We start from the raw sequence: 22,362 nt of genomic DNA, 5'->3' as shown, positions 1-22,362 counted from the left end.
GCCCAGAAAGGGACAAACCATATATAACAACATTTAAAAAGGTTAACATCATCTTGGATTTTTGAATCTTTGAAATATTTTATGTCCTAACTTTAATTCGGTACCATCATTGAATTTACTTTGTGTTTATTCTCTTGGCTGTTCTACATACATGCATTTCCCTTCTAGCATCGCACAGTAAAACATCCACAGAATTCAATCTTCTTAATTATCTCTGCAACTGGCTCATCTCAATTTATGTCTCGGCTGGCATCAGCATTGTTCCAGAATTTCATAAAACATCTTGGCAATGTCATCTTTGTGGTCTGCAGAGCTGTAAACTTAGTATTTTGTAGCAATGCTAATCTAGTCTCTGTTTTAGCTTATTTTATACACACAGAAATTCCAACTGAATCTGAGCATTTAGCCTCAAGAGAGGTCTCAAAACTTGATAGATGAGCATGATGTCAGCCCTAAAAAAAACCCCAAAACCCTTAACTTTAACAAATTACCAAATTGTATCAAGTCTAAGATGTCACTGAATATAAGGTGCACCATTTTTTAAGGACTGCTAAGGAAGAAAAGCTCTCCAAGATGGATACTCTAACAGTGATGCCAGCATCAAGCCAGCTTACAGTGTTTTACTATTAGTGAAAAGAAGAAATAAACTCCTATGAAGAAGACAGCAAGGACATTTACTTGTTTCACCTATAATCATGGGTGGTAGAAAAGGGAAAAACCACTTCTTGAATCACAGGGTGATACTCAAAACATTTACTTTCTGAATTCACACCAACAGTGTGGACCAAGTACCTCAGACAAGACTTTAGTTTAAAGAGGTGTCAGGGGTGCCTGGGTGGCTCAGTGGGTTAAGCCTCTGCCTTTGGCTCGGGCCATGATCTCAGGTTCCTGGATCAAGCCCCACATCAGCCTCTCTGCTCAGAAGGGAGCCTCCTCCCCCGCTCCCCACCCCCGCCTGCCTATTTGTGATCTCTCTCTGTCAAATAAATAAAAAAAAAATCTTTAAATAAAATAAAATAAAATAAAGAGGTGTCAGGTTAGGAGAGACACATGTATCTGGCCAAAGTGAAAACAAACTCTTTCCAGAAGAAAGCAATTTGAACTCAGGTCAAGAACAGCTCTAAGACATATTCTATTATCAGAGGTATTAAAATATACAAAGTGTACATTCTGGAATGAAATTCTAGAATGAAATTATTATAGTATTATCTTGTAAATAGGCAAATCCAATTATTCCATAGTATAGGTGTGCGAGACATGCGCGCGCACACACACGCACACCTGAATAAGAAGAGGTTTGAAATATTTTGTACTATCATTGTTCCTTACTCAGTTTTTAAATATTCATAAGAGATCACCCAACTGTTTATACACCCATAACTTAATGGTTGTAAGGTTTTTAAAGCATGCTGTATTTTTTAAATTCCAAAAATAAGGGAAACATATTAAAATACAAGTTGGTATTATCATTATTGTTTATGGAAGGTTTCTGCTTCAGTATATGGGTGTTTTCCATCATCTATCATATCTCTTGGGAAGAAGTAAATTAAAGTCCATGTTTCCTGATGTTTAAATGTAAAAATTCCTATGGTAATTTTATTCTGCCATATATATTATATATGCTTTCTTGGTAAAACATTTGCTATAAAATCATAAAAATAAAACATATGAGATATTCAATATAGAATAAATAAACATGGTAATAGGTATCTTCATATTGGTTGTGCTTTTTTCATAATGAAATTTCAGTCTGTTTTATACCAAGAAGCACTACAGCCTTCCACAAACAAAGGTATCAAGCATAAATGTAAATGCAGTGATTCAGGTGGCTTCAGTGTTAACTTCATAACATATCAATTTCATTTCCATATTTTAAATTAATTTCTAAAAATTAAGATACTAGTGACCACCTCTAATACAATAATTACCTATGAATAGTAAAGTTAAAATACCATGGTCTTATCTATCTGCTTGTTTATCCATTATATATGCCAACAAGAACATTTTAAACTAACATCCACAGGAATCAGTGGGTTGAAAAAGATGGGAAACTACTTGAATTGTAAAATTTTACATGCCGTATTCTGTTTGGTAATTATTTCCCAGCACCAGAGACAGATCTTAATTTAGGAAATAAAACAAAGTAGTTTAAAATCTGATATTTTCCCAAGTTGATAAATTTTAAGTTTAAATTTTCTCTAAGGTTTCATAATTGAGTCTTTTTTTGTACTTGACAGATGCATTAAGCACATGGACTTTAATACATACATATGCATGCATGCAAACTCACATTCAGCTAGTTAGTAACTAGTTGGTACAAGCATCATACAAAACATTGGAGAAATATTGTACTAAGCATTTTATCAATAAACAAACAGGACCCCTGTTATGTAGCTTAGTATATACCGTAGAACTTGTTCTCAATGTACTACAATATATGAGATTATTAAGTCAGTTTTAGCCATCTTAATAGTCTGGCTGAAAAATATACATGAGGGCGTCTGGGTGGCTCAGTGGGTTAAGCCGCTGCCTTTGGCTCAGGTCATGATCTTAGGGTCCTGGGATTGAGTCCCTCATCAGGCTCTCTGCTCAGCAGGGGGCCTGCTTCCTTTCCTCTCTCTCTGCCTGCCTCTCTGCCTACTTGTGATCTCTCTGTCAAATAAATAAATAAAATCTTTATATATATATATATATATATATATATATATATATATATATATCTACACACACATGAATGTTAGGGGTAAATGAAATTTTTTGTCTTCAATTTTATTTATTTTTAGGTATTTTAAGCCTTCCCAAGACTTAACTGATAAAATGACTTTTTAGCTACTGCTATTTAAAGGGGGATTATTCCTTCATTTGAAGTCAAATTAGGTTCTTTCCTATTGATAAATGACGATTTATATTTTTAGAAAAGAACATCTAGAATCTGGTAAGGAAAATCTAAGTAATGATGTTTATACTTAAGAAAGGCATTTTGAGGGTGCTTAGGTAGCTTATTCATTAAGCATCTGTCTTTGGCTCAGGTCATTATCCCAGGGTCCTGGGATCAAGCCCCGCATCTGGCTGCCCGCTCAACAGGATGCCTGCTTCTCCCTCTCCCACTCTCCCTGCTTATATTCCCTCTCTTGCTGTGTCTCTCTTTGTCAAATAAATAAATAAAATCATTAAAATATTTTTTTAAATTAAAAAAATAAGAAACGCCTTTTTGTAGTCTTGTGTGTTACCGAGAGCTTGTGGGCAACATTTCCTTTTGTCCTTAGTTTAGCCTTAAGTTATTGAGAAAAAAATTTGCAATGTAAAATATTAACATTACAATTTTAAAGTTACAATTACAAATGTAATTATAAAATGTGATAAGAACAACTGGAATTAGATTTCCCTTTATGTAGTTCAGCAACTAAAAATATTTGTTAAATATTTCAAATAATTTGCAACCATTTCCTCCTATCCTAAATTAACTTTTACTAGTATATTCATTACTTATGAAGTTCAACTTTAAAAGAACTTTCAGGGGGAAACGTCAAAAATTATAATAGAAATTAAGTAGTTGAATAAATACAGGGTTTGCTATCTCACCCATCTCTATCTTTTTTTTTTTTTTTAAAGATTTTATTTATTTATTTGACAGACAGAGATCACAAGTAGGCAGAGAGGCAGGCAGAGAGAGACCGAGAGGCAGGCTCCCTGCTGAGCAGAGAGCCCGATTCGGGGCTCGACCCCAGGACCCCGAGATCATGACCCGAGCCGAAGGCAGCTGCTCAACCCACTGAGCCACCCAGGCGCCCCACCCATCTCTATCTTTTTTCCATGATATCACGTTCTTACATTATTAACATTTCAATCCTGGGAGACATTTATGGGGTTAAAAAGGAGAGTGAGATAAATGGAAAGCTGAAATGTGATGCCTTCTGTTTCTGCTGTATTGGAAGAGAATCAAATACTAAATAAGGCCTTTAGCAACATGATATTTCTGGCCAAATGATGGATATCATGACTTTTTGTTGTTACAAAAGGAAGCAATTTATTTAACTTCTTTCTTTCCTCCCATTCTTTCTGGTTTATTAGCCTCATTTCATTTCCATAAATTATCCCACTAAAGGAGGAAATGATTAATTGAAGATTGCTTCCTTAAAAACATTATTTCTTGTCATTAACAACAGCGATATATTGTTAACGTTGTGTTATTCAAACACACTGTGGTACTTTTAAAATAATTTTAATGTTTGTTGCTCTCAATTATTTTCCTTTATTCAATTCAACTCATGAGAATTCATTATGCCAATTTAGCAACTAACTCTACACTTCTTGTCTACTGATAATTTTCTTAGCAATAGTTTATATTCGAAACAGTTGCTTTCTAAGTGCGAAATGTATTTTAAAATAGATTAAAATGGGATTGGTTTCTTTCTGGAAATGTACAGAATTACTCATTGGCATAGACATCCTTTGGACTTATAGGTGTCCCTGGAGATGTGAGAATGTATTCATATAATTTCTCTAATCTCTTTCTCTTCTTATCATCCCATATTTGGAATTTTTTATTTTGGAGTGTACTTGATTAGTTATCTTCTACCACCATATCTCAAATCAACTCTTGTAACATTATAAAACAAAAAAACTAGAAGATTTGAAATGTTTATATTTGCCAAGGTGGTTTAATAGCATATTCTGTCATAATCAAGGTTATAAATCCTATGCCCTTTTTTACCTGATTAAACTTTTAAACCATTTCTTTTATGTAATTATGATAACTCTGTGTCTGAGGATATCAAAGTTACATGAAATTTTAGCTTTAAATGCAGTGTAAATAGTTACCTGGATTTTCCATTCAGCAAACATCAGCCAAGGGTTTATGGCTGCCTAGTGCCAGGATTATAAAACATATGGTACAGAGGAAGACAACCAGATTAATAAATAATCATAACAAATAAAATTACATGTGTTTGCAAACTATATGTAAAAAGATTTTTAGGAAGCATAGAAGAGAAAATAGTTTATTTGATGGTGGTCAGGAAGTAGGATTGATGTTGGAAAGCAGTTCATAATTTGTCTTACTCTGAATTCTCAATAAAGATTTTAAGTTTTGAATTAATAGTTGAAACTATCACAAGAGCAGCAGTAACAATAATAGTACCTCACATATTTATGACGGTTTCTGTGTCCAGGCATTATACTCTTATTTTTATATAGATAAATTTTTAACAAAAAAGATACTAAAAAGGGTTATAAAAACTTTATGTTGTTCAAAATTGCTAGATGACCCAATAATATATTTCAGATGATGTGTAATTATTTGATTAAAAACAAGGATAAGACAAAGATAGCAATAATGTCACACAGACAAACAGGTATACTGACAGAACAAAACCAGGCGTGAAGGGAGAACATAGTCATCGTGAAGTTCTAAGGATAGAACGTAAATTTGTCTAATGAGTTTTTTTAGCCAGTGGTGAGGGGAAAAACTGATCAACACATGAGCCACAGAATTAATTCTTTAAAAATTTTTTTTTTAAAGTCAGTTTTTCAGGGCACCTGTCCAGCTCAGTCAGTAGAGCATGCGACTCTGGATCTCAGGGTTGCAAGTTCAAGACTCATGTTGGGTGTGGAGCCTACTTTAAAAAAAAAAAAAAAAAATCATTTACTCAAGAGAATCTCAATAATTCCTAAAACTACACCAGAAAAAAAAAAACAAATCTCCCAAGGTGAATATCAAGAAAATAGTGCATGGCAGTGGACACCGTACTGAACAGCATTGTGACATGAACACAGTGAGCACATCAATAGAGTATTCTTTCTGGGCTTCCTCAGCATAGATCAGAAGGACCCCATCCAACACAATTCACAAAAATCAGTCATGTTATGGGAATAACCCAATGTGTTCCATGTAAACTGCTCTCGGATCAATTAGTTTAATCCAGAGGGAGATCCTCATTTATACTTACCCTGAATATGCAAGATTTCCTATCCTTTCCTATCCTATTCCTATCTTTAATCAACAGTGTTTTTCTTAGTTGATCTTTTGATTTTTATTGGATAATTTTAAGTTCAGTAATATATGCACTGAAAAATATTTAACCTATAGCTGTACTGTGCTACCATTTCAATGTAGAGCTTTTTGCTTTAATAAAGTCAAAATGATAGTATGTTTGGCATCCTAAGGAAAAAAAAAATTGAAAATCTAGTAAGACAAGAATCAAAATATTGTCCCCTGTTTATATTTTTTAATAGAAAGATAGAAACAGAGACAATGATTAGGGGGTATAGGAAATAAAGGCAGGAGAAAGAGAAATAGAGTATTATCAGAATTCTGAAGTGTCCTATGTTGTGCGACATCTACTCAAGCATTTGGGGTAGAAGGATCAGGAAAGGAAATGGATAGTTATTGAGTGCTTCTTGTTGGTCTAAAATGTTTATTGGGTATCTGTTTATAAAGTTTCAGGTATGGGGAAATCAATAGAAAAAATGTTTATAGGTTGTTATAGCTGAGCACCCAAATATAGGAATGCTTGCCTAGGGCAATTTAAATGAAAATTATGGTGCTAAGTTAAAATTTGTGGATGATAGAAACATTGTACTGTAGAAGAATTAATGGAAACTACTATATTCAGTGGAAATTTAGTTTTTGCAGTTGTTACTGATGGCAGCAGAATCTAACGAAACATAGAGTAAGAGAATCTCAAACCAAAGAAAGACAATAGTACCTATGCATAACGACTCTGATTGATAGTTAATATGGCAGAACTTGTAACTTCATTGCTTACTAACTAGAACACTTTCTTTTGCTTTTTTATTTGGACAAAAGAGAGAAAGAAAAGCCAGATTTAAAGGGGGAAAGAGTACTAATGGTGTTGGTGAGAGTAGTTATCAAGGCAATATAAAGACCCCTGGGCAGTGAACTAAATTCTCCAGTTGTGGTTCTTACTCAGGTGGAAAACTACCTGAATGTCATGTTTCTTGAAGAACTTCACAAACTATTGCTATTATAAACTAAAAGCAACTTAGTATAAATTCTTGATTAAATCAAATACCATCTTATGCTAGACTGTACTACAAGTAGCAGATGAAATGGTTTCTTAAATATAAGAAAATATTTACTGTTAAGGAACTTTTGGATGTCTGGGTGGCTCAGTCAGTTAACCATCTGACTACTGATTTTGGTCCAGGTCATGATCTCAGGGTTGCAACATTGAGCCTGGTGCATCAGGCGTTAAACTTTGCTCTGGGCATGGATCCTGCTTTAAGATTCTCTCTCTGCCTCTTCCTCTTTTCTCTCTCTCAAAGAAAAAGAAAAGAAAAGAAAACTTCTATTTTATTTCTTTAATTTATTTATTTTTTGTATACTGGGAAACAGTTGCTGTCACCACAAGAGAACCTGAGAAAATAAAAACTGAACAGGTTTCCCAGAATTAGAAGAAGGGTTAACAGAAAACTCTCTATGGAACAGATAGAATGATTAAATTAATTGGGAAGAAGACAATTTTATGTATATTTGAAAATGTACCTACTGGATGTTACATTTACATTAAACTCTATACTAAGCTTTTTTTTTTTTTAAGATTTTTATTTATTTGACAGAGAAAAAGATCACAAGTAGGCAGAGAGGCAGACAGAGAAATATAGGGAAGCAGGCTCCCTGCTGAGCAGAAATCCGGCTGTGGGCTCCATCCAAGGACTCTGAGATCATGACCTGAGCCAGAGGCAAGGCTTAACCCACTGAGCCACCCAGGTCCCCTATACTAGGCTTTCTTATTATACAAGGTATATTGCTCTTCCTTACTGTGTGTCAACTGATCAACCAAAGGAGCTCTGTGTTTGCAAAGAAGAACTTAGATCTTAAGATTTTTACAGATATCTCTCATAACTTAGGTGGGAGACAAGTCAGTTCTTATTGTAAAGTTCTACAAGAAAAGTAGGCCTGGATAAGCCAGAAGATACTGGTGGATCATCATGTTATTTGCTTCTAATTCTAATGTTTTTTTTACTCTTTTATGCTGTCATGTCTTATGAGTCATTAATACGTAGAGATTGAATGAAAAGACTTTGCCTAAAAGTTAAAGGATTTTTTAATTTAAACTTTTCTTTTCCTTTTTTTATCTTATTGGAGTAAGGAGACTTAACGTGAGACCCACCCTCTTAAGTTTTGAAGTGCACAATACAATATTCTACTCTGTAGCACACTGTTGTACAGCAGATCTCAAGGTCTGACTCACCTTGCATAACCGAAACTACATACCCATTGACTAGCGCCTACCCATTTCCCTTCCCACCTCCCGCCCCCATTCCCTGACAACCACCATTCTAACATCAGCTTCTAGGAGTCCGACTACTTAAGGTATTTTATGTAAGTGGGAACATCATACAGACTTGTGCTGTGACTGGCCTCTTTCATTTAGTTTTCCCCAAGGTTCATCTGTGTTGCTACGTTTTGCAGATTTCCTTCTTCTTCTTTGTTTTTTTTATAAACTGAATAATATCTCAAGTAAAAGGATCTCTAAATCAAAGTTCAAACTGCAAAGCAAGGAGGGAAAAAAAATGTGACAAGGTACTCTAAACATGGTATCACAGGAGATTTTCCAGTGCCCATTAGGCAGAGAGATTCAGTTCACCTCTATCCAGGGAAGCAGATATCTTGCAAACTAGCACAGCAACATGTGTCATATCCATTCATTCAATGATATACAAGTAATTTCAGAGGGCGCATTAAAAAGACTACCATATTCAACATATATACTGACATACAAAAATAGATCTCCAATATAAAAAAAAGAAAATGTGACTTGGGATCAGTTAAATGTTGTTCCTTTACATTTCAGTCATTTCCTTTTTCCAGGTTATTGAGCTGTTAAATAAGAAGGGACAGATACTTCCCAACTTTTTAGAAGAGTTTCATTTCACAGTTTAGGGTGATAGAAAAGAAAACACTGAGATTGACCTCCCTGGGGATACCAAATGTCCACCATGGCAGGGTGATATTAGGAGTTGGTGGACATAAACCGTATACAGGGGTTAGGTAAAAGCAGGATTTTGGAGAGCTTCAAACCTAGTGAGAGCAAATCATGTTGTCTGTGACAGACAAAAGTTCTCAGTTGATTAGAATGAGAGTAAAATTGTCAAAGTGATGCCAAAAAAGGTGGGGGAGGGACTTTTTTTAAAATTAAAAATCTAGCTGAGTTTGAAGTAGAGAGCAAAAAATTTTCATCTGTCTATACTGTCAGCCCTCCATGCATGTGAAAATATATTTATTATTTTCTAAATTAATTTAATGAGTTCCAGATTGTACAGGATGTCATAATGGAAACAGGATTATACAAGATAATAACGAGGGTTTTTTTTTTTCCTTCTCTAAATGAGTTTTACCTAGACTCCCTGTGTCCTACTTTTGATCTTAACTGTGTTTCATTTACCACATTGAAGGAGGTTACATAAAGGGTAAAATAATAGAAATTTAATCAGGAAACAGGTTTTCTTATTGCTACATTTTATTATATACTCTTGCCATATTCTTTAGCCTAACTCTTGAAAATAATAGAAGATGTATCATTGTAAAATAAGGACAATTGAAACCATATTGCTTTATAATTGTGCATCTTTCTTCTGAGCCATCTCAAACATTTCACACCAATTGATCTTCAGAACAACCTTGTAGATTATTTAAGGGTTATTGGTGGGAAATATAAACTTCCTGAACTCTACCTTCTGTAAAATACTAAATAAATATTAATGGCTGGTGAATTTAATTTTAAGATGAAAAACAAACATAAAGAGGCAACATAATTTCTCAGAAACAGTCTTGTTTCCAAAAGTTCAAATAACTTTTCTGCTAGAGAATAGTACCATATGAACTGGTCCCGTTAGTGAGAGCATAGAGTTTTACAGTTAAAATAATTTCTTGGAAAGTATTATCACAGCATATAAAGATGTATAGTTAAACTGCACACATGACTGCTTCTTTTACTGTAATGCTATTTTCTGGTAGACAAATCTCTCTATATATGCTTTATATAACTTATACCAATATAATTAGTCTATTTAGGCAGGCTCTTGAGTTTTGTCACCTTACGTCCCGTGACATTTCTGCCATCCTAAATCAATTTGGAAAAGACACCTGACTAGGCAACAAATTTATCTTCTGAATTTCCAAAGGAATACTTTGGAAGGTTGAGTTTACTTCTCTAATGTTTCCTCATTTCATTTCCTCATCACCGGCCAGGTAATCACCATGGCCACAGCCTTGAAGAAAGAATCATCTATGGAGTAGAAAATAGTAGCACGTTCCTGGAATGCAGTCCAAAATCACAGCGAGCTCTGGTCTATTGGCAATTCCAGAGGCGAAATGAAGAGCGAAAAGAAGAGGTATAGGAATGAAATTGACTGGATTATTTCTGTCTAACGTATAATGTTAAGTGACCCCAGCATGGTTGACTTGAGGGTGAAAAAATACAGTGAATCTCTTATCTTTTTCTTAACCCACCAATAGTCCATTCATTAAAGGAGCATTCCCTGAAGGCTGATTTTAACAGGCTTTGTGCTAGGAACTGGAGAAACAAAAGTAAACTGTTAAGACTTTTGTCCCAGAAGCCATTTGGGAATGTATTTGAAAGTCTTCTTTTTCCTTGTAGTTGCCTACAAAGCAATTTGTTATCTATGTTTGTGTGCAAAAGAAAAAAAATCAAATCCTCTACTAATTTTAACTATTGTTCAATTAATTCCCCTATCCAAACATGTTTTCTTTTCTCTATTAAGTTCCTCCTCAAATGGGGGGAAAGGTTTGAGAATGGGAGTAGGAGATTTAGGATGAAGGGTCTGCCATCCCAGTATGAACTCTGATACAAACTATGCATGTAGCATCAGACAGATCTTCCTCCTCAATGTATTCATTTATTCTGTGTAAAAGTAAGGAAATGTACACAAAAAATCTCAATGCTCTGAGCCTTTAAAGCTTTTTAAAAGTATGAAATAAGTGTAACTAACCAGGTCATGTAGCTGATTGGTAAATATATTCTTTGCAATTTTATAAACACAATCTGAATATAAAGTTTAAGGTCCTCCCTTGCCTTTTTTGACATTTGAAACATCTTTATATAGGTAATCACATCATACAAATGTCAGAGTTGATTTTATATAATCTTATACCCTCTCAGCTTAGGGTTTCAGAGATGTCTGTTGTAAACTATATACAAAACAAGAGGGAGGTTAGACATATTCAAGAGCGCATCTTCATATTTATGTCACATGTAAGACTTAGAAAGTGGGTAATTATTAAGCATGCAGCCCTTTGCTTTCCACTGCTTGCTGAACTGCTGATTTTTTAACTTTTTCAAATCTTCTGAGTTCATTCTAACACTGCACTGTTTTCTGATATCATGGTTCTGTATTTCCAAGATTTACTGTTAACTTTCACCTATATTTATATACCTTCTTTCAAGTTTATAAATAGAGTGTTTCTTTATCCTTTTATTATATTGAATATTTTAAATTATTATAATGAAAAATTATATTAAGACAGTAGACCCTCTCTTAATTTTGCAAGGCATCTTAAAATTGATTTACAGAAATTTCTAACTCTTTTTCTGAAGGACAGCTGCTATCATTTCTCTTAAGCTAGACATTTATTAACTGTTAAAGTGTGCCTCAACACGTAATCTAAATTTTTACTGAAACAGAGTTCCAGAACTTCTCTTTCTTTAAATATGTATATTTTTGCTACCATTTCTCTTCTGCTAGATCAGAGTGGATGATCATATCATCAGGACAGAACAAGGCCTTCTACTGCGTAGCCTGCAACGGAAGGATTCAGGCAATTACCTCTGCCATGCCGTGGAACATGGATTCATGCAGACTCTTCTTAAAGTGACCTTGGAAGTCATTGACACGGAACATTTGGAAGAACTTCTCCATAAAGATGATGATGGGGATGGGTCTAAGACCAAAGAAATATCCAACAGCATGACACCTAGCCAGAAAGTCTGGTACAGAGACTTCATGCAGCTCATCAACCACCCCAACCTGAACACGATGGATGAGTTCTGTGAACAAGTATGGAAAAGGGACCGAAAACAGCGTCGGCAAAGGCCAGGACATAACCAAGGGAATAGTAACAAATGGAAGCACTTACAGGAAAATAAGAAAGGTAGAAACAGGCGGACCCACGAATTTGAGAGGGCACCCAGGAGTGTCTGAGCTGCATTACCTCTAGAAACCTCAAACAAGTAGAAACTTGCCTAGGTAATAACTGGAAAAATGCAATATACATGAACTTTTTTCATGGCATTATGTGGATGTTTACAATGGTGGGAAATGCAACTGACTTCCCCCAATTATAAATTAAGTCCATGAGTAACTTTGCTAACAGGCTTTCCTCCTAATACCAACACCTAATAGAGGTCAGGTGAACGCAGATGTTCACTTTAGCAGACTTAAATGTTTCCTATGAGATTTCATTGTACAGGTTTCGCTTTCTTCTTTGCCTGAGAAATAAAAATGTCATTTGCCATATTGCCATCTAAAGAAGAAAAACTGCATCAGCAAAGCCATTTTATTGAACTGAAAAGTTTAAAATAAACTGCATGGATTTATGAAGCTGATGAATATTCCAAAATACAGTTGGATTCAAGGATATTTTTTTGTCTACCAGCACTCATGTTTATATGTACTGGAGGAGTAAAATGATACTGAATGAAATGGTCTGTGGAAATATAAAAAACATAAACCATCCATCATCCAGAAGAAAAATGGAATACACTGATCTACTACTGATGTCTTCTTTCAGCTTTGATCTAAAGATGTATTTTATTAAAACTATAATTTAAATGTACCATGACAAATATGCAGTAAAAATTAGCTCTTTTCTAAGCTAGAGTAGGTTTTTGTCTTAGTTATTGTGCTGTATAGCTTTTGTTTTAAAAACTCCAATCGTGTGCTGCTTTTTTCCGACCTTGTGTTTTTAGTTCCACAAGAGGGATAGCCAGTAGTGTTCAAGAAACACATAAACATCATTTACCGCTGTTTCCTGAAGCCTGCATATAAATTAGGCTTTATTTCTCTGAGGAATTCAAACAAATAACACCTCCCCCTTCTTTAAGTATTATCGAAAATTGAGTTTAACTTGCATAATGTTTTCTAGAAAATACAGAGCATTTAACCAGCAAAATCAGAAGATGCAAACTGACCTGTTAAATGCCTTGTGTTGTACCTAATGGATCAATAAGGAGAAAAGGAACTGCATAGTTCATGAAAAGAGTAAGCATTGTTTAAATATGACATTAACAGAAAAACTCTTAATTCTGTGCTTGAAAAGCTGCATGATATTTGAGACATAAAAATCTCCCATGATTCCTTTAGGAATTACATCTCTGTCACTCAAATTTTTTGAAAAAAGATCAGTAATATGCAGAACAACTTCTTAAAAGCAAATTTCCCAACTCTGTTTACATCTGTATCAGCTGTCTTTTATCTCATCTTGTTTTAAACAATTATCTGTCTAAGGAACATATGATTTGTTTCATGTTGATGGGAGCGACTTTTATACAAACTGTTTTCCAGGGCACAGCTCACACTCAAAACATGTAAAACTTTTTGTTTCCTGCAGCAATTTATAAAATAAGGTAAAAGCTGATCAATAAAGGACTTGCCTTGTTCCTTGTCCTAACATGATTCCTTGAGAATCATTGACTTCAAGGTGTATAAGACCTTCAGCATTATGATACTTTTCTCTTGCACTGCACTCACCCTTCCAGGAAGCCCTCCCTAGATCCTTCATCATGCACAGAAATGCAAAGGAAACATCTTCTTGCTAATTAATGAAAGCAGCATTGAAATTCTAACTCTAGCTGTCTTGGGATTCTAATTAACTCAGCATTAATTTCTCACCTCAGACTACAGTGAATTTTTTTTAAAAAATTCTCAGCTGAAATATTTCACAGATGGAAGCTCATGTTTCAGTTTTAGTGATTTGAATAAACAATTTGTTAATGCCTATTCCAAATGAAAGCCTAAAAATATTCTGCACTCAATTTTAGGCTCCATTGATGAATACAGTGTTACTTTTAGAAATACATCCTCAAATGGTATTTGAATTTTAAATTATTTGAAGGACATATTTCTGTAGGGAAATAGAAATGTTTGAAGTACTAATTAAAGAACAAAGAGTACTCCAAAAATAGGTAATTCTTTTATTTTCTTAGAGTATCTTAACTGTGCTAAAATTTGGTGTTGCACTTCCTTTGAAATTTGCGGCTGAAACAGATTTATTTGCAACAAATATCTTAATTCTTATTAGTCCTCAAAACGAATGCATCTGAAGGGCTACAGATTGAAATTCTATGATAACTTTAGGGATGCCTTCCAGTGTCTGACTGAGTTTTGTTTCGCATTATGGAAAACCCAGAGAAAGGAAGTCTAAACTTCAATTAAAGAAACAAAAGAAGCAAATCTCTGGCATGTCTTTATAAACCATCAGGTCTGAGTTTTCAAAGAAAATTATAGATATAACTAGCAGATAGATAACTCTTAGTACAGTCATACTCTGCCAATGTGTATTGAAGGGGACATTTTGCACGAAAAAGTAATGTCCCATTTAATTAAGTTTTTCTAGACTTTGGCATATTGCATGTATCATCAGAGTTGGAACTTTGTTAAGAGGCTCACATGACCATAAGCAAGTTCTGACAGCAATCTTACGATTGGAAAAAGTTCATCGCAGCAGAGAAATTCTGGCCCAGTTGAAATCCAATGTGAAATGTAAATGCATGTAAATGCACACTCAATGCTACTTTTATGTACAATTTAGTGATTTTCAGTGGTAATGTGTTTAATATTTTTGCTACCTACACATTAGGCAAAAGAGATGTAAATACTTTTGAAAATAAGAGGAAGGACAGTGAAATACAACTTTATATAGGTTCTCCATATCAGTGTGTTCAACATCATCCTGAAATGCAAGATTTCCCCACACAGGTGACAAGGGGGGTTATGTGCTATTCAAGGGCAGAGGCTGTGTGCCCATTCAATAAGCATGTTTTTTTGCCAGGTAGTAAATATGTTCCATATCTGTATTTATCACTGCATTTCAGATGGGAACTAGAAAACTGGAGAGACAAATGTAATGAAACTGCTGCTGTAAATTATTCCTTTTAGCATGTATTCAGTTGCTAAATACACATTTCTTCAAAATATTTGAATTCAGATGTCTTTACTATTCCCTGTAGCATATGGTGTCAAGGAACATAAGTTTTAAAAATGCTGAGAATGAGAGTCGGGTTGCTACCTAACAGATTTCTTCATTCTAGTCTTCTGTGAACTGGGTTCTGTATTTATGAGGACGATGTGCATTTTGATGCCCTTTAAGTTAGATACTGTTATTTTTACCATGCCTAAAAAAGGACATGTGGGGATGAAATTCTATCATGTGTCATTATCATGATCAGTTTGGTTTTATTCAGGCTCTGCAAAGATGCCAACAATTGTTACTGAAGTTACCTATCCTTAAAGTTATAAGGAAGCCTTTTATTAACATGAAGTGATTAGTATAATATTTTGTAATCTCTGTTTTATGAATTCACTTTTAAAACACAGTTTGCATTCAAACTTTAATGGAAATCATCCAATTTGATGGCTTCAAAGACAAATTTAACAAACGGGATTCAACATCATCTTACTGCATTATAGTGTATTAGATATAAATTGCCCTGATGCCAAAGGCGTACATGCTTTTTATTTTAACTTTGTAGTAATTATTCAAAGTCATTGTTAATATTTGCAAAATATACTTCCATAAAAAAAGAAAACATTATTTTTCCCAAAGTTTGCAAAAAGCCTATTAGTTTATCTGATTTCTAACAATTTTTTATACTAGTTAATTAAAGAAACACATTTTTTTAAAGTGCATACACTAAGAGAACTGTAAATGAAGAGAGCATGGAGCCACGGAAATGGAGCAGCCATTTTCACAGACAACCTGACCAAAGAAAACAGCTTGATTTTTATTTCAAACATGCAAATGCACACAGGCAAAGGTAGAGGTACCAGATCTAACCCCAGTGGATCAAGTGATTTTGAATATAAAGAAATTGGGCTTCTGGACACAAAAATTGGCTTTTGAACTTTAGAACCAGACTCCTACCTGTTCAACTAAATTATATTGGTAGATCTTGTCTATCTCTTATGTGCCGGGCACTGGTAGGTGATGAGGATAGTAAAACGACTTACCATCATTTTACTTGGCAAGCGTTTCCTGTTTCTTCCATCTCTAGATGAAACTAACCACCTTCTCTGCACTAAATCTGTGCCTTGTATTTACTTTTCCATTGCCACACTTATCACAAAGGTGTCATTTCTTTGTTTAGACCCTTATCCCTTTCTAGACTGAAAGCTTCTTGAGGACAGAGTTTGTATCTAATTTACATGAACCCCCTCCCAACCTCCTGCCCCAAGTATCTAGCATGATGGCTGGCACAGGAGAAGCTCAATAAATCATTGCTGGAAAGAACCGGATCACGATGTGAGTGTCGCATGAATAGTGTCACATGCAAACTCAAGATAAAAGTGCTGTGGGATCCAAGAGGAAGGATTTCGTTTGAAGAGATCACGGAAAGCTTCAGAGCAAAAATGGCATGCAATCTAGGAATTGAAATACAAGTTAAATTTGCCCTGATGAAGTAAAAAGAGCAATATAGGCAGGGAAAAAAAAATCAGGCAAATTGAAGAGAGTTGTGAAAAAATGCTTTTATTGCAGGAACAGGTATTCCAAATAGAGTATGGGGTTCATAAAGAAAAGGAAACTGCCCCACTACTATTAGTCAAAACAGTGTATTAGTTTGATTTTTCCTGGACTTTGGTTTATTGCCCTCTATTTGTACTCCACAATTCTCCTCTCTGGCCATTGATATTACTCACTCTGCTGCTTTCTACTCCCTACCCCTTTCTGCTCTCCCTCCCTCACTTCCCTCTTCAACGTTGACCTCTTTTATCTTTACATAGCTGGAGTCACAGCACTTGACGTTTTCAAACTAATCTTATGCCATAATCTCCTTTCTAATCCAACCAACCTTGCTTTTGTGCAATTTGGAACTCAGAGGAACAGCTGGGAGAAGATAGCTTTGTCAGGCTGCTCTTACGCAGGTAGAAATAAAAGCTTCGCTTATGTGTCACCTGTCTTTAACATTGCGCCACTCGTCTAGTGTTGGACCACCTGGACACAGGTCCAACATTGCCTTGCTAATTAATAGGGTGGCCCACAGACCAGACTTCATCAAAGATGGCATTAAAATATGAAGCCTGTGTTTATTCAGTGAATACCCCAGATGGAGTATTTACGGCTAAACAGTGATGAAGGTGAGGTTAGCGCAGGTAGTTGACAGGCAAAGACTCCTAAGTAAAAAGAAAAAAAAAGAAAAGAAAAAAATTAAGAAAATGAGGAGCTTAGCTGCATCCTGAAATTGTCAACTGAACACCACCATTAAACTGTCAAGTTTTTTCTCACATAACAAAAGACTGTATTTTATTTCTCTTAATCTAAACATTATACTTGTAGACACACTGTTTATTTATGTAGTACCTAAGCAAAAGTTTTCGTAAATGTGTGTAAGTCATCCCAATTTGGGTAATTCTGAAGTCTCAACTTCATCCTCTCTCTGTAAATCTCACCAAAGCATTAGACCTCAAGTAAATATAATTTTTAAAAAATCCCTGTCATTTGTGTAGCTCAATTCTTAATGTTTTGATTGTTTTGTTGATGGCTAATTCCAGAGAGGCTTAAACTGTTTTAGGTAAAGTTGTATGTGTAAAATCAAGCAGCTTTTCCGCTTTAGGAATTTTTTTATTATACCTCAAGTTTTAGGAAGTTTGCATTCTTGAATGTCAATAAAAGAATGACACTTTCAGTAGTCTTCAAATATTTTTGCTTTTTTGTTCACTGTTTTAATTTGCTGATAAATGTCAACAAATGAATATAGTCCTCTCTATACCATTTGATAAATTCTACTTAAAATTATGTACTGACTAAATATGGTAGAATATGATTCAAATTTGAATTGTTGGCATTTACCAACTTCAGAAATACTGCTTATTCTCTTCTATGCATTACTTTTGACCTTAATAGTTCTTGTTGAAATTAGTTATGTTTGAATTGATTGAGGATGCAGGTTAAATTATTACTCAGTGAATAGTAATACAGCATCAGAAATAAAAACCAGCACCCATATGGAAAAGTGTACTACTATCAAAGAGTACATTGAATTCTTAAAATCATGAAAATATTTATTCAGAAGGGTTTGGGTAAATATTCATCTAAGATTATTATATTACTAAAATAATAGTCTAGTCATTTAGGAACATGCCATTTTTAAGATTTCTCCTTTAACTTTATTCTTAACCTCTCTAGAATTTACAAAACAAACAAAAAATTCCCTAGGTTACAAAATCTCTAATCATTTAAAAAGTAACATATGCTGTTTCCCCCAGTGGAGACTGGAATATAATTTGTAATTGTTCCCATATTCGTTTCTTCCTAAACTCCCCTTTGTCATTAGACAATGTTTATTAAAATTATTCATATCAAGGAGCTCTGTATTCATTACTGAGAAGTAATATTCCCAAACTCATTTAAAGGAAATGTTTATGCATTGTTACAATATTGTCCAGTTGATATCAGTACATATGAAATCTAAGTACAAACTATAATATATATAATTGTATTATACTATAATTTAATATTGTAATACTTATAAAATCAATCAAGCAGAAGTGTAGAGCATTAGTAAAGCCTTACTAAAGCTACTGCTTGGTAATAGTAATGTTACATTTTTTTATATCACTTTATAATGTTCAAGGTATTTTTGTGATCTCACTCGATTCTCGTTATATGAAGTAGGGCAATTTTATTATCACAGCTTTGTAGGAAAGAAAAATTAGGAGTGCCTTACTTAGATCTAACACTTAGCAAAATTTAAACCTCTCAGTACAATCTTGTTATTTGATCCAATTAGAACAGAAATTTTTTATCACCACATTAGATCATATAGTGAAAATAATCTATTAAACTTCTAATAGATTGTCCCTACAATATGCTTTATTTTAGTTTAAATCATCTAAAAGCAAGGTACACTCAAGGAAACAATTTATTGGCTTGGGCACTTGGTAACATAAGCTAGTAGAACAGAAAATGAATGAACCAATGAAAAGTTGGTCAAGTGTTCAGTTATGAAACACGAATTGATGTCTGTCATTCACTTTCTCTTAAAAAAATTTTCAAAGAAAAAATGGGTTTCTTCATGCATCTTTTACTTAAATATTTGAAATGAAGCAAAAAAGGGAGAATATTCTAATTGATACAAGATGAGCTTTCTTCACATATTTGACTCTGTGACCAAAATAGGAAACAAAAATAATTTTGGAATCATATATGCATTTAATGCATTTATAAAGTCTGCTTTTATAAATGAAAAATATTTGTTAGAATATACCTCAACTTTTGAAAAACAATGTAAATATCCTTACAATAATTTAACATATCAAGGATAATATCCCATAAGTAAACTTCAAAAATTATTGGCATTTTAATAAAAATATATAACTGGATCAACTTTATATGTACTTTTCATGGACTTGCTAATTCTTGGTATGTAATATTTATCAGTACCTATGTCTGGAAATGCCAGAAGAAATCCTATGTAGATTCCCATTTTTCAACAGTAGTTAAAAATATGTATAAATGTATTCAACTTAAATATGTGCAATATTTTAAATAAGTTATATTTTTATTTGGCACATATATCTAGATGACAATTTAAAATTAGTTACTATTAAGTTACTATGACTTTTAAAAACTAATTTCCAAAATTTTCTTCTACCTCCAACAGTATCTGGCCTATCTCTCTCTCCTTCCAGTTAACAGTCCTTCTTGCAAAGTTCAGTGTCCTCTCCAGTAGCCCACTAACAGCTCGGTTCCACAGTTAATTGCCCTGTGCCTCCAATTCATCTTCAGTCGTCAACCAGAGATCAGGAAAGGTTTAACAGCACGTAAAAAATAAAAGTTCAAGGACAAGTGAGATCAGCTCTGGGCAGAAAGAGGAAAATAAAACACAGTTTCAAGTAATAAGGAGAAGTTGTTTTTGTAAATATGATTTAAGTCTTTAAGTCTTTTTTTTTTTAAGATTTTATTTATTTATTTGACAGATAGAGATGACAAGTAGGCAGAGAGGCAGGCAGAGGGTGGGGGGAGCAGGCTTCTGTCTGAGCAGAGAGCCCAAAGCAGGGCTCCATCCCAGAACCCTGAGATCATGACCTGAACCGAAGGCAGAGGCACCCCAATATGACTTAAGTCTTAGAAGATGAAGGCATGGGGTGCCTGAGTGGCTCAGTGGGTTAATCCTCTGCCTTTGGCTCAGGTCATGATCCCAGGATCCTGAGATCAAGACCCATATCGCATCGGGTTCTCTGCTTGGCAGGGAGCCTGCTTTCCCTCTCTCTCTGTCTGCCTCTCTGCCTACTTGTGTTGTCAAATAAGTAAATAAAATCTTAAAAAAAAAAAAAAAAAAAGATGAAGGCATGAATGGGATCTGAGTTGACTTTGGAAGCAGGAAACACCTCTTTCATAAGGGAAAATAATGAAGTGGCTTTAGAGGTGAGCAAACCTGGTTTGGATGCCAGTTCTACTTCACTTGGTGAGGTTTTGTTTTGTTTGGTTTGGTTTTTTGCTTTTCCCCTGACCTCCAGCTCTCCCATCTGTAAAACAGATACTACCTCAGTCCTTTTATCTGTGTAGGACAGATGATAGAAAACTCATTCATAGAGGTGGGGTAATAATTAGCATCAATATACAACACTACCGATAATGATACATACTGACTTTTATCCATTTCTGTCATGATAATGATGAAAAAAAAAAAGGATGTTCTTTAATGTTAAAAAAAAGCTCTTGATTTTATCTACTAACACCCTGTCTAACCTTTATCCCTCCACTTGTTGTCTTGGTTTCTTATATCTATAATGCCTCCCTTTTTCCATTCTAAAGTAATAATCATAGCAATAACAGTAATTTCCCTCACTTCTATCATTCACTTGAATGCTTTTCTACTTGACTAGTCCCATAAAAACTCTCACAAGAAATGCTGAAGGGACTCCCAATTAAAGATAAAGAACTTACTGTGCTTGAATTTTATCCTCTCATAAAACATCATTAAATTAAGATATCAACACATTTATCTTAAGTTCCAACTAGGTCAACCTTTAATTTCTAATTTTTAGAACTACTCTCTGCCATCATCACCCCAAAGGAGATATCCTAAAGGTGATTTAGTCAGTTGTTCTGTACCAAGTAATCTCTGGGGTGTGTGTGTGTATGTGTGTATGTACGTGTAGAACATATAGTTTCCAAAGTTAGCATTTTCAAGCTTAAAAAGAAGACATTTCTGTATATGTTACTTCATAAATAATCTTCTGGGAAACAATTCTTTTCATATAGGATCAAGTAAACAAAGTATATTACATTAAGTACAGATCTTAATATACAGCGATGTATAATGAAAAGATATGTATAATGAAAGATCTTAAGATACAGTTGAAGGAATTCAAGTGCTGATGAAAAACTTTCAAAAATAGGATCAAAAGTAAAAAATAGTGTAGAAGAAATTATATTGATTGCAATAAAATATAATTTACAGGAAGAAACTGTGAGAACAGACATTTATTCATAGTCTCTAAAGAACACGTGAAAAGGAGCACTACCATAATTCACACCTAGAAAGATAATAATTTATGCAAAATCACTCCCTTTAAAAAGTAGAGATGAAAAGAGACATAACACCTCAAAACCCTGCCAAGCTAAGGATAAACATAAGAAATAAACCATATGTGTTGTGGGAGGCAAATCCACAAAGAAACTGTTAGGCAAAAATTAGACCAAACTATGACATGATCCAGATGTTCGCTAATACAAAGGTCTCAGCAAAATCTGAGGGACTTCAAGGTCTGGTAAGAAAGAATAAAAGGTCTGAAAGTGCGAACGCTGATGGGCTTCAATTATTTGGTAATTCTTTTTAAATAATTGCCTTTTGTTTGAAGTATTGTCATCTTTCACCCGTAACTATCTTGGAAATTGATAAGAAGCAGCATAAAGAGATGAAACAACAATGCAGGCTTTGAAGTAGAATTATTCTGTTCATAGGAATTTTAAGAGACCATTTGGTCTGGGTCCCCAGGAAAGGCTACTATATATATTAGAAAAACTGGAGGAAGGAAAAAAGAACAAGACTTGTCAGAAAGTTATGCTGTCCATAACTGAAAAGAGCATTGAGGTCAAACTCAATGGGCAGTATCCATATTCATGATAGCACCTTTCAGAGAACTTTCAGAGAACAC

General features: G+C 34.3%; 1 protein-coding gene across 2 annotated transcripts in view; it reads left to right on the top strand.

The window, feature by feature from the left end:
* SEMA3A (semaphorin 3A) overlaps window positions 1–17,888 on the top strand; it is a 322,510-nt gene extending 304,622 nt beyond the window's left edge. For both annotated transcript variants that reach the window (XM_059170983.1, XM_059170982.1), the window contains 2 exons: window positions 10,217–10,359; window positions 11,731–17,888. In XM_059170983.1, coding sequence (XP_059026966.1) covers window positions 10,217–10,359; window positions 11,731–12,186 — 599 coding nt within the window. In that variant the 3' untranslated portion in view covers window positions 12,187–17,888. The remainder of the gene's footprint in view (window positions 1–10,216; window positions 10,360–11,730) is intronic.
* Window positions 17,889–22,362: the final 4,474 nt, after the last annotated feature.

This window comes from Mustela lutreola, chromosome 4 (genome assembly GCF_030435805.1).
Source record: "Mustela lutreola isolate mMusLut2 chromosome 4, mMusLut2.pri, whole genome shotgun sequence".
Classification (NCBI taxonomy): Eukaryota; Metazoa; Chordata; class Mammalia; order Carnivora; family Mustelidae; genus Mustela; species Mustela lutreola.
This window is presented reverse-complemented; position numbering and strand designations above follow the sequence as displayed.